The sequence below is a fragment of the Poecilia latipinna genome, unplaced genomic scaffold (genome assembly GCF_001443285.1).
Source record: "Poecilia latipinna isolate Pla-1442-1.1 unplaced genomic scaffold, P_latipinna-1.0 Scaffold584, whole genome shotgun sequence".
Taxonomy (NCBI): Eukaryota; Metazoa; Chordata; class Actinopteri; order Cyprinodontiformes; family Poeciliidae; genus Poecilia; species Poecilia latipinna.
The window spans coordinates 194,450-207,971 of record NW_015113200.1 but is presented as its reverse complement, the minus strand read 5'-3'; the positions used below and the strand labels follow the sequence as shown (position 1 = coordinate 207,971).

Below are 13,522 nucleotides of genomic sequence, written 5' to 3'. Positions count from 1 at the left end.
GAGTGGTTTTTTTTTTGTTTTTTTTAAACGACCGCACTACCCAAAACCACCAATACGCCTCGTTAAATATTCATGACTTGAAACAGTCATGAGTCATTTCAGTTTAAGATTATTAATGATTGGTAAAGAGGTTGGCTGCGTTGCACCAATCGGCGATGTGCCGTTGCCCATCTAGCAGAGGGCATATTTGTGGAGGAAATGGGTTAATGCTGTTCCACTTCCTTCTGTCAGAAATATTCACATCAGCGCAAGGTGACGGCTGACATGCCATGACATGGTTTTGCATCCCTCTGCATCTTTCATGCGGCACACTCAGGGACCACAGTGCAGCGTGAGAGACACCAGGGCTGAGCATGATTACGTTTTACGGTTGAAGTGATACAGTCTAATTTTTTTTTCTCTACAAGCTCTACATGATTTATCACTCAGATGACCTCTGCACATGACAAGTCTGGCAGTAAACCTGTCTGACTTAAATTGTGACTGAAAGGCGCGCTGCTGTGTAATTGCCAGCTTCCTCCGTTAGGTGGAGTCATTGAGCCGATTTTGAACCTGAAGCTTGACCCTTGTCCTGGTTTTATCACCTGTCTTTGTTTCATTAAGCTCCTCCAAAGCGCAGCCCGAACCGGGTCAGTTGACAAGGAAAACACGGCTTAATTATGATGCCTTTAACAGCCGCTATTCACAGGTAGGACCCAAGAGGAGATTACCTGTCGCAGAGAGACTGCTCAGGGAAATGCCACAGTCATGTGCCTTTCCTTCCTACAGTGAGCAGGCAGCGCTTTTTACTGAATGGGAGCATCATGTGAAACTTGAGGCGTCTGGCGTAAGGATTTCTGCGTGGACGCCGCACGTACTCTGGCTGCAGCAGGACGCAGCGAGAGGGACATTTCATTCCTGTGGTGTCTGTCTTCAGTGTAGGGTTTTTTTTTGTGTGTGTGTGTGTGTGTGTGGTTGTGTTTTGCTTTGAATCAGCACATAGAGTAATGTAAACATGGAGGACATAATTCGGGACGTTGTTTGGTTTGTGTTGGTGAGATATGGAGACCGGACGCGCTCTGGATGGACCCTGCGCGGTGAAGTTTGCGTGGAAGCGGTGAGACATTTGTTTTTATGGGTCATGTCAAAAGACCCTAGCATCTGAGCGAAGAGAGCAGTCAGTGTATTAGGATGTAAAGCAGCGAGAGGATGATATATTACTCTGGCATGTTTGAAAAAAGTCAGGAACGATCTGTTTTAAATCGGAAAGATAAGAAATAAAAAAATAAATAAATGCATAATTAAAAAAATATATACTTTTATTAAAAAATAATCCAACACTAATGCACATATTTTTGTTTTGTTTTTGTTGGTTCGTTCACTTAAATTGTTTATCTGCAAAGCGGTTTGTAAGTTCAGCTTGTAAAGTGAATTTCTGTTGACCAGATTAATTTCCATAAAGGGTCAGATAATCAACTATGACTGATGCTGAGGGTCAGGACCCCCAGCCAACATGTGTATTTGGGCCCCATAAGGATTTCTGCATGGGCTTGAATGGGTCATAAGACGGCCTTGACCCACAATGGGCTTCTTATATACAGTTAAGCCAAAAATTATTCATTCCCCTGGTAAATTTAGATTTAAAAATATTTTTAATTCAACCAAGAAAGTTGTTTCTGATAAGACGTGACACTGAAATCTTAAAAGAATAAAAGTGTTAGTTTATAACCTTGACTGTAATTTGGTGCATTTATCTTTACCTTCTCAGCAAGTAAAATAAAAATGAATAAATAAAGTGAAAAAGATGACCGGTTTTGTATCAAAGTATTTTCTGTTTTTATTGAGATTGTATTTTAAATATGGCATATTAAATATGATGCATACCCTTTTCTGTGATTAGTTGGTAAATCTTTACTGGCATTAAACCTTTTTTTATAATTGTTGACCAACTTTCCTCAAAGCTTCAGTATGTAACTTTTATTAAAATATGTTTTTTTTATCTGCTTTTTAAAACTGCTACTATATCAAGACTGCAAAAATAAAAAATCAAGCCCTTCTGCCTCCTCTCTGTGTTCCTACTGCCATTTGCAGAAATATGCAGCTCAGAAACAACCAATCAGAGCTAGGACGAGTGTCTTACCGCTGTCAGTCACCCTTGTGTACACGTTGCTCAATGTGCCAATGGCAGCGAAACAACTTATCGTTCCAGGAAAACCGTTTATCCGCCATCATCGGTGGCCATGCTAACAGTCAAGTGCATTCATGACAGACTTCCCTTTGGAGAAGGAGTGGGGGAGGGAGTGAGCAGCATGAACAGAAGGGTGATTGACAACGCTAAGACCTTCTTTATGGGTCTCATTGTCGTTTCTGACTGAGCAGTGTCTTTCTGCAGATGGCAGTAGGACTATAGGGAGACCTACATATTAACCTATCAAACCAGTTTAACAAATACATACACAATATATATATTTTTTAGAAAAAAGTTACTAACTGTAGCTTTAATTTTTAGAGGTGTGTTTGTGGAAATTCTGCACCATTCTTCCAGAAGCAGTTTTTTTTTTTGTTAGAATGCATTTTTATTTTTCAGGTCAGACATTGAATTTGGACAGGAGGACTGTCACTATTACACTCTCGTAATGGTGTGAAATAGAGTGGAGGCCATGAGCCAGGAAAGCCTGGCTCATGGCCTCCACTCTATTTCACACCAAACATATTTTATCTGGTTGAGGTCAGTGCTATGTGAAGGCCAGCCAGGTTCTTCCATGTCAAACTTGCTCATCCATGTCTTTATGGGCCTTTACCTAGCGCATTGGTGTGCAGTCATGTCGAAACAGATGGGGGCCATCCCCAAGCTGCTCCCACAAAGGTGGGCGCATGAAAAATGGTCAAAATGTCTTCCCCGATGTTGCAGGAGTTACTACTAGTGAAACGTGTGTATCGAGGAGGGCTGCAGAATGCATTGCAAATTCGTGATTATCACAATATTACGATCGCAAAAATTTGTTCGGAGAGCAGTAAAGATCGGCTAAATCAACAACTACTATGCACTCAGACTACCCATGTCAACAATAAATTAGGTAATGCTTGTTTAACAAGAAATATGTCATAAGTGCACTCAGTTGTTTTAATTAAGTGATGGAAAACAACAACAAAGTTGTTTCATGGACAAAACAGCAGATGTGGCCAGTTCCAACGTTTTAATAGAACGGTAGAGATGGAGATTAGGAATTTGTTTTGTTTTGGGATTTTTTGTTTTGTTTTTTGCTGTCTATTGAAGCTACAATTTTTTTCTTGAGCTAATCTGAACATCTCATGATATTTGAATACCAGTAGCTGTTAATTCAGCAGAAAGTCAATGAACTCTGCACACTACACACTGGAGCATCCCGTGAACTTACGTATACCGTTGAATTTTTACGGCGCCTACCAGTTTCTGGCTCAGTTGCTTTCATTTCCACCCATTTTCACTTTGTTAAAATTGCACAAGCATTAAAGGAAATTTCATAACTGGATTTATTGCACATGTCATGCTCTCAAGGTGTCGCACTGGATTTCACTGAGCTCCTGAGAGAGACGATTTATTTACAAATGTTTGCGGAAACAGTCTGCATGACCTAGGTGCTTAATTTTGTACACATGTGACCGTGGAAGGGGCTGGGACACCGAAATCAGTGAATTGGAAGGATGACCCAATATTTTGGACAATAAAACATATATTTAGCATAAGGATAATCCTGAGTGAGCACTATTTTTTTTAAACCCACTTCCTACTTGCATGGGCCCAAACATTTACTGTGTGTGAATGTTGCCAAGATTATTGGTTCAAATGGATTCTAAAAATATGTATTCAAAATAAAGTGATAAAGATTTTGCAGGCTGCTGGTAGTCATTGTGAAACTAGAACATAAAAGTAAAATATTTCTGTAGATATTTGTCTTTTAGACAACTATCAAATGGTTTTGTCTGCCACTGTATGTTCAGCCTGATTAGTTTAATTGACTGTTCTCCACAAACAGAGCGACTTTACATCTGACTTCAGCAAATGAATGCAGAGTTGAGCTGCGTGATATTAGGAAATTGGATTAGGCTGTTATTGCTTCCATCACTCTGCAATTTGACCATCATTTGTTAGTTGTGACCATCTCTTGCAATGAGACGCCATCCAGCGCTCAGAACGTCTTGTTCGTATGCAAAGCGAGTGCTAACAGGAAACAACAACAAACAAATATTGCATTCTGGACAGCTGTTTGTGATAATATTGATGCACTCACTGATATTGAGGTGATAATATTTAGAGGTCTGTGTATTATTAAAACACATTTGTCAATTTCTTTTCATACCATGAATCTCTCATTGATGCACACAAGGTGCTAACTTACACATTCAGATGGCAGCAATTACCTTCAAAATAGGGTTTTCTTTTTTTTTTTTTTCTTTTACAGCAATTTCTTAGCAGCCACTGAATATCCAGTCTGGGATATCTAAATGGAAGAATGTTGCCTGTGGGATGTAAAATACCATCTGCAGTTCAAATGAAGTGTAGTCTAATTTACAGGATCAGGGGCAAAAGTCTGTTCCAGATCACATTTGCCTCAAACATCTCATCTTTCATATCGCGGCAATGACAATGATGGAGATTTGTTTTCCTTTTTGCTTGCAGGATCGACAACAGACATCTTGTGCTATTCATCCCAGAGGAGATGTAGCAAGACTCTTCAGTATGACATAGACCTCAGTCCCCCTCTCGCCTACTCATCTTCAGGGATGGATTTCGTGAACTTCACGACCGTCATCGACAATGGCTTCTTAGACGAGATGCCGTCGAGCCGCGTGCTGACCGGCTGCTTCCTCTCGCTGCTCATCCTCACCACGCTGCTGGGGAACACGCTGGTCTGCGCTGCCGTCACCAAGTTTCGTCACCTGCGCTCCAAAGTCACCAACTTCTTCGTGATCTCGTTGGCCGTGAGCGACCTCTTGGTGGCCATCTTGGTGATGCCGTGGAAGGCGGTGACGGAGATCGCGGGCTTCTGGCCGTTCGGCTCCTTCTGTGACACCTGGGTGGCTTTTGACATCATGTGCTCGACCGCGTCCATTTTGAACCTCTGCGTGATAAGCCTGGACCGCTACTGGGCCATCTCCAGCCCCTTTCGCTATGAGAGGAAGATGACACCCAAAGTGGCCTATGTTATGATCAGCGTGGCCTGGACGTTATCTGTCCTCATTTCTTTTATCCCTGTGCAGCTGAACTGGCACAAAGCCCAGAGTAAACCTTACAAGCCGCTCACTGAGGCATTAGTGTCACTGGGATCAAACACTACATCTCTCCGCACTTCTGAAAATTGTGACTCCAGCCTGAACAGGACCTACGCCATCTCCACCTCACTCATAAGCTTCTACATCCCCGTTGCCATAATGGTCGCCACGTACACGCAGATTTACCGCATTGCTCACAGACAAATCAGGAGGATCTCTGCCCTCGAGCGTGCCGCAGAGAGTGCCAAGAACAGACACAACAGCGTGGGCCGAGGCTCCAGCATCGCAGAGTCCGAGAGCTCTTTCAAAATGACATTCAAGAGGGAGACAAAAGTGCTGAAGACGCTGTCGGTGATAATGGGGGTGTTTGTGTGCTGCTGGCTGCCATTTTTCATCCTAAACTGCATGGTACCCTTCTGCGAGCAGTCAAGCGGAGGAGAGGCCTTCACTTGCATAAGTCCCACCACCTTTGACGTATTTGTGTGGTTCGGCTGGGCTAACTCCTCCCTCAACCCCATCATCTATGCCTTCAATGCCGATTTCCGCAAGGCCTTCTCCATCCTGCTGGGCTGCCACAGACTGTATCCAGGAGGCCACAACGTAGAGACGGCCAGTCTAAACAAGAAGTGACTCATGACTCTCCCGGCCCTGACTCATCCCTTTATTCTAGGAGTCCAGGAGCTTAATGTGCATCCGGACTGGCTGAGAAGAGGACGCTGCTGTCTGCGCTTCTGAGCTAACGCTTAGTGTGACTGAATGGTACTGTGACACTGTGTGCACATGTTTGCATCGGGTGAGTGTGACCCTGCTGTGTTTTCTGTGGCTGTTACACAACCTTCCGAAGTGAGAATCATGTCTGGGAGCAGAGTGGATTTGGGATTGAGATTAAGATGGTGCTGGTTGGGCCAGGGGTCTGAGCGTGTACCGGTCCTGACATGGCTCCAGGATGGATAATCCACAGGATCGGGCAGCATGCACTGTGTCAGACGCTGCTGTCCTCCTTGACATCACTCTCGACAGTAGTACACAGTGTCATGGCGACCTCCGCCAAATAAAGCGCAATCGCTGCACAACTCGTGCACTTTACCAAATCACATGACAGCTCACACATCTACTGGTGCGCGCGATTAAAATTGTCTGCAAAGAGTGAGGTCATGCATCTAACCAAATCACATTTTGGTATAGGTTGCAGGAACACAATACACCCAAAAGTGACTTAATATTACAGACAGAATGCAAAACAGAGTGGATGAGATGCATTTATGTTTTCTGTGACGGCTGTTTAAAGGGAAACTGTGCTCCTAATTTATTTTGAAAGTAACATTAAGCTGTGATGATGTACTATAGCCTAGTAGGATCTTCCTTTACCTCGGCCAGTTGTTAGATTATTATAAATAGATATGATAATAATGCATAACACGTTAAAGCTTGAAGTGAAAGTGCACCAAAAATTGCCTTGTGGCCGGACAATTTTCAACTTAATCAACCAGTCTTTTTCCAATCGGTGAAACTACATACCAACAGTTCAAGGTCTCTGTACTGATAACACTCTTCAAAGTAGAAACTATTACCGCAGGAAATAGAGTCAAGACTAACTCAAATTTGTCTATTTTCTCTATTAGTTATATGTTTTAAACATCTACTGAAAATTTGAAAACATTTTCCCAAATTTGAGATTTCTCTCTGTTTTATGTGGGCCTTTTTTTTTTTTTTTTTTTTGTCCATTATCAGAAAAGCTGAACAGTGTCCTACAAAATTGCTGTGTTTTACAATTTGGCTGTTTCTGCATCTGTCTTACATGCTGGAATTAGAAATGTTGGCCGGCTTGGACAAATCGCAGACGGGTCGCCTCTTCCCGTGAAAGTTGTTTTGCTGCTACTAGTGCTGATGAGACACACATCAGTACTAGAATAATGGATTGAAACTTTTCAATATTACCTCAGATCATCTCTAAATGATTGAAGCTTTGACAAAATTGGATGTTCCAACAGACCAGTAAGCCTAGGAACACATCCAAACTGGTTTTGGAGTGGATGGAACAGGTCTAACAATCTTCTGGTTTTCCAAAGGCCCAGAGCTAAGAGTAAGAGTATTCCTGCCAGAAAATCACCAAATTAAAATTAACTCTATCAAAAAGAGTGGACAATTTGCTGCTAAATCTACTACAGAAGCTTCTGCAATTTTGTGGATTAAAGAACATTTGGGCACCAAGTTGCTTAAACAGATTGTTGTCAACAGAAACTATCATGACATCCATGATGTATGAGTGAATGTAATCTTGTGGTTGGAACTACATTATGTTGTGCATGATGTTGGGTTTTAGGCAAAGAAACCGAATAACTTTGTCTGCACAACAGGATATATACTGGATTAGTGCTCATTTAATGAATATCCACACTAATTTCCTGCTACGATTACACTTTGTGAACTTTTGTTTTACTGTGCAGGCAAGTCAGATTCGCTTTTTTTTTTTTTTTAAAGTTTGTCTTATGAGATGAAATGAAAAAGCCACAGATTACATCAATGAGCTGTTTGAAGCTGAGGAAAGTACAGAAGCAGCAGAAGTAAAGCCTTCAAAATTGTCTAAATCCTGTACCAGGGGAAAACTGCAATTTGTTGCTTTCCATTCTAAGAAAGAATATATACTTTTGTCTCACAATAAGTGCAGATAATAGGTCATTACTTCTTCTTGAGTAGCAGTGAACTTATTTTTTACAACAAACAATAACAAAAGATGACCAGTTTGAATAGATTAGAAAAATTAAAAAACTTTTTTTTATTTATCTATTTATCTTTTTTGGTTTAACTATTCCTCCCTCTTGGAGATTATACATTCACAAACTGTAAAAAATGAGCATGTTGCTATTTGTAAAAGGAAATAAAAAGCACGTAATTAGAAGAAGGATTTTTCGAGTGGATGAATTTTGTCGACAATCTGCAGTTTCTGTCTGACATCCATCCAAAATCATGACTTTTAGTTCAAAATGTGATTCTAACTTCAGCCCATTTTTAAACTGAGCGTTACCAAATGCATTCAGAGTTGCACACTGAAACCCCGTTTTAATGTATTATGCATTGTTGGTTGTTTTCTAGTTTTACTTCTCAGTTTAGACTTGGAAGGAGTTCATTCTAGTCCTGTAACAAAGATAGAGACGTTTCGCATTTCTCCCAAGTGTCTCTTTGCATTAGAGCCCAAGCAGATGTTTAGTGAACTTGTTGATGCGAAGGTTATTTTTCATCAGATCCACTGTGTTGTGTGTTTTTTGGCTTGTTCAGCTTTGAACCCTTTACATCAAAAGCCCTGGGGCTAACTTCACACCAGCGCGCGAGGAGTAAAACCTAATGGGAGCAGCTGTGTTTCATATCTACCATCTCATATAATTCTGGTGTTCTTGTGTCTGTCGAATCTGGCGATGTATCGCCATCATTAGCAAAGTGAAGTGTCCCACCTGGTCCTGTGAACAGCTGGCAATAATAAAGCGGTGCAACTACTGTGGCACCTCTGGATCTGTTGGCTGAGTGTGATTTTATTGTTCCACTAATACTTCGCTCTCACACTTAAAAAAATTAAAAAAATATGACGGATAAGCCTGGATTTTAGAACGTGGACGCTCCCCTCTCCTTGTTTACCTACTGTGCTGAAAAAGGGAAGTGAAGGTGATAATAAAGCTGTGGGTAAAGACTGTGCTGTTATTTATTCACATCCTTGACAGAGGAAATTAAATGGTGTACCTGGAGTGTGACGGCAGAGTAGAGCAGTGGCATTTGGTTGTAAAGATTTTTTATTTGTTTTAGGAAGAATTATTGTAGTGCTCTCTTTTTGTCATGAGCTACACTAAATTACCTTAATAATCAATTTAAGGGGGTTACAGCGGCTTGCAAAGCATCTTAATCTTTTTCACATTTTTCTCACATTAAGACCACAAACTTTAATGGATTTTATTAGGAATTTCAAGATAGACAAGCAAAAACATAAGTTGTGGATTTTGTGAAGCAGCAAAAAAAAAAAAAAGAAGCAATATTCATATTTTTCAAACGTCCTAAAAAGGACAAATCTTGAAAATGAGAGTTTCAACCATAATTTTTCATACATCCAATGAAAAAAAAAAACAAAACAAAACACATAGACCTTTTTTCTTACTGTCTGAAATTAAATTATATGTAGTTTAACACTATGAAGCTGAAAACTACCAAATACCGAGCTGAATGAGAAAACTGTTGATGTTAATTCAATATTTGGAAGCGTGGTCGACCAATGTAGTTTGCCTGTAGCTAAAACTACAGGCAAAGTACATTATAACTACAACTTGAAAATTGACGTCATAACTTCTTCTGTCCGCTGATTGGCCCAGAGGCATCCGGGTCAATGGAGGAATTACGCAGAAGATTGTGGCCAGGCTAAATTAGACTAAACTTATCTTGTTCTATGATTGCAATGGTTCTTCCAAAGCCCTCTTTGTTGTTGTCGTTTTAATTTTTAATTTGTGCTACGCCCTTTGCAGTTTTTAATGGTGGATTCCTGCCTCACTTTGCATATTTTATAGTTGAAAAGACCTTTGAAAACAATGTATCACCTTCCTTTACAATTATACACCATTATATATTGGTTCATCACATCAAAAAAATACCAGAAAAATACATTGAAGTGTGTAGTTGAGATGTAATAAAAAAAATATTTATATATATAAATACTTGTGCAAGATACTACATGCATGTCAAAGTGTAGGATTTTACAACCACAAGAGTCTAAATCTGATTAATTATAAAAGTGAAACTGGTGTTTTGTCAAATAATCGTCACTGCCTTAACAAAACAACTCCAAAATAATCTCAGTTCAAAAAAGATGTACGTTGTTTTTACAGAGTGAAGCTAATCCTCGTCATTAGGATATCAGAAGCGTGTCAATGGCGCTTTCCCTCACGCGGAAAACGCACCAGCACAGTTGTGCTTTAAAGTCATCAGGACTCGGACTGTCCTTGCCTCTGAAATCTCCTCAAGCATGCCACAGGAAGGGAAGAGCAATTAATTTGACTGACATCACTCAGAATGATGGCCATGATGGCGATAAGACTGAGCATGTGCGCATGTGTGGGTGAATATCAGTCTGTGTGTGTGTGTGTGGGTGTGCGTGCGTGTGTGTGTGTGTGTGTGTGTGTGTGTGTGTGTGTTGGAGCCACAGAGCCTCCATCACCTGCTCCGTCATCCTTACAATGTCTTTCACATGTTGCAACAACATGAAGAGTTCCTTTTCCCTTCTTCTTTTTTTTTTTTTTGTTTTTTGGTTTTGTAAAATGGTTCAAGTAGTGTGCTTGGATTGGCACATCAGAAGAACCGATATCAGATGAGGCATCCTTAGACGATGTTAATGACATGCCCGAGGAAATGATTTACTCAGACACGGAGGAAGAAACAAAAGCGTAACGGAGACAGGCACGGTCTTACGTAAGAATCAGGCGATGGCAGAATAAAATAAAACAATAATAATAATAAAAAAGAGCTAGCGATGAAGCTTTGTAAGCACCAAATTATACTGGAAGTGTCACACTTCTAATTATTGAATTGTCACAGTTTCACTTGTTTACTACAGCCCCACATTTTGCTCCAGGTGAGATTACTTTCTCACCTTCTTTCTCCTCAGCTCAGGATCTCGGGGAATTAAAATGCAATTAAAGCTGTCTGTAGCTATCTGCACTGCTCTCCTATAAATATGTATAACTGACAACAGGCTGAGCTACCGTAATTACACCTGAGTCAGAGGCATTTTTAATGCATAACCCACACCAAGATGCTCATAATTGAAAGTGAAAGTGTTGGTTACTCGACTCAAACCGCATCAACACAGTTTAGGTCTGATAGATTTGTTTATATTGTTTTTTTGTTTTTTTTTCCCTGCCTGCTCCTAACGCAGAAATGAACAGATGTTCCTCAAAAAAACAAACAAAAAAAACTCTATAACAGCAAACACAAATTCCTTCTTCGAGGGGGGGCGTTTCCCTGGAAACCACAGCATAAATTAAACAAACATGTGAACTCATATCTGATCTCAACAGCGCGCTATTGTATCCTTTTTAAAAATAGCCACACAAGCCATGGCCGGCACTTGCACTGCAAATCTTTTGACCTTTTGTGTCCATCATTTGCGGCGAGCCCCCCCCCTTCACTGCTCTTCCTCGTTTACTCCTGCTCTTCATTTTTCGTTCCTAGCCCTGCCTTTTCGCACTCCTTCTCCTTCCTCACTCCGTTTACAGCTTTGAGCCGGGGGGGCTTCGTGCAGCGTTGTGTTGCTATTCATCACTCCAAGTGGCTCCAGTGGAGAGGACAGACCATGCAAGCCACCCCCGTCTCCCTTGACCTCACCACTGGGGAAGAAGCAAACAGAACGAGGAGAAAGGGAAGGAAGAGTCACAAAGGAGACTTGGTTGAAACAAGAGATTATGAGATGGAGGAGGAAAAACACGCTAGAAGCTTCTTGACTCTTAGTGACAAATCGAGACGTTTGCTTCACACGAAACTCCTAATGAGATCCAATGGATGGGTTGGTGAGGTTTGGAGACTGATTTAGCTGCTATACAGCCACACTGACTGACTGAATGATGAGGTTTCCGAATTGGTCATCGGCTGTTAACGTCTCTTTCAGGCAAAACTCTCATACTAGACGAAAAGTTTCTTTTTTGTTTTTAACGCCACCTTTCTGGCCAGTGTGGTAAATCAGAATTGTAGTCTGAGTGTCAAGTTAAATCCCAACAGATTTACTTTCAGCATAATCCTCCACTTGATATGTTTATAAAACTTTATTAGAAATTCATCTGGGTTCATTTCAAATGTGATGAAGGCAGAAACTAAAAAGAACGGAGGAAAGAAAAGGAGAAAGGTGGGGAAAAGGTTTTAAAGGAAGAGAGACAGGAGTAGAGAAGAGAAAGAGGCATAGAGAGAAAACAAATGGACACGCTTGAAGTCTGCCTCTAAACCTGCAGAAAGAGGAAAAAACAAAACCAAGAAACCACAACAGACCACATGTACACACACACACACATATATATATATATATATATATATATATATATATATATATATATATATATATATATATATATATATATATATATATATATATGTAACATTTGTGACATCGTTGCAAAAGTACACAATACATGATTATGCGAGATATATTTAGTGGCAACCGCAACCCCACTGAGAGCATCTCACAGACACCTGAATCTGGACACCTGTGGCAGCAAATCTTAAACGCACACATGACACGCACCCACATGCACACGCTCATTCGGTGTTTTTCCCCTTTTACTCTATGCAGACGTGTTATTCTCGCAGAAGCACCAACATGCATAGTGATGCGGCTGAGTGTGCTCCTGGCGGACACTTCAGCACGTGGCTGGGTTCCAGATTGGACACCCAATCTCTCGTCGAGGACATTAGTGAAGCAGTCTATTATACAGCCATGAGCACATCAGGCCCAATCTGCTTTGCACAAGAACCCATTACCTTGTTACTTCCTTCCATTATGTATTAATAATTGCTTAGCGTCTGTGTAAAGGCCTTTTTTTCCCCCTCTTTTCTCACATACTGTATTTCTGGATGTTTTTCTTAATGGCCAAACTGCACAAGGAATATATTAAAGGAAAATTCTTAGTCGTGACCATAAGGGTTTATCGTCCCAAATTATTTAAGAAAGACTAGTATGTTGTGTTCATTGTACAGTTTGTGTTAAAAAATAAATAAAAATGCATATCGTTTACATAAGTTGTGTTTGGAAGACTGAGTTTTGTCAGAGTATAGCCACAAGCTCCTGAGGAGGTCAGTAAGATTCTTGGTTGTCCATTTTCAGAAAAAGTCCAGGGGAAAGCTCGAGCCTTTCAGAGGAGACACAAGGTCAGCTCTGGGTAGGTTAATGTAGATTTCACAATAGAAGATGTAAGGAACAATTATCTAATCAATGGAGGTTTCGTCATTGGATGACGGGTGACATAACAAACATATCAATGCATTTACATGCTGCTCTAAAATCACATTATTTTCTTTTTCCTTTATTGCTAATTTAACCCAAATCTAAACTATCCTTACAACAGAGAACTTGTTGCCTGGTTTTTGTTGCTATTGAGCTATTTCATCTTTTCATGTCAGGAGCACAAAGTGTCCACGTCTTTTGCTAAGCAGATCCGTTGTTAAGTCTATGAAAGTCCGTCCCTGTGTCTCCGAGCCCCGGAGATAACAAGTGTGGTGTTTTCCTCTGGTTAAACAAACAAAAACAAAAAAACAAGCTCTTTTTAGCACC

General features: G+C 40.6%; 1 protein-coding gene across 3 annotated transcripts; it reads left to right on the top strand.

The window, feature by feature from the left end:
• The first annotated feature begins 395 nt into the window (after positions 1-395).
• Positions 396-8,739, top strand: LOC106953475 (D(1) dopamine receptor-like). 3 transcript variants are annotated; one of them, XM_015042282.1, is made up of 3 exons: positions 396-1,096; positions 4,422-4,488; positions 4,640-8,739. In XM_015042282.1, exon 3 carries the CDS (start codon positions 4,744-4,746, stop codon positions 5,860-5,862), a length of 1,119 nt encoding a protein of 372 aa, XP_014897768.1. In that variant the 5' UTR covers positions 396-1,096; positions 4,422-4,488; positions 4,640-4,743; the 3' UTR covers positions 5,863-8,739. The 3 variants fall into 3 exon arrangements, with proteins under 3 accessions (XP_014897768.1, XP_014897766.1, XP_014897767.1); XM_015042280.1 differs by having other exon boundaries at positions 4,422-4,548; XM_015042281.1 differs by lacking the exon at positions 4,422-4,488.
• The last annotated feature ends 4,783 nt before the right edge of the window (positions 8,740-13,522 follow it).

What these genes read in the sequence shown, in the direction of transcription:
- LOC106953475 (XM_015042280.1), top strand. Translation starts at nt 4,473, where the DNA reads ATGTTGCCTGTGGGATGTAAAATACCATCTGCAGTTCAAATGAAGTGT. An exon ending in TTACAGGATCAGGGGCAAAA is followed by an intron (nt 4,549 to 4,639) that starts GTCTGTTCCAGA and finishes TTTTGCTTGCAG; the next exon opens with GATCGACAACAGACATCTTG.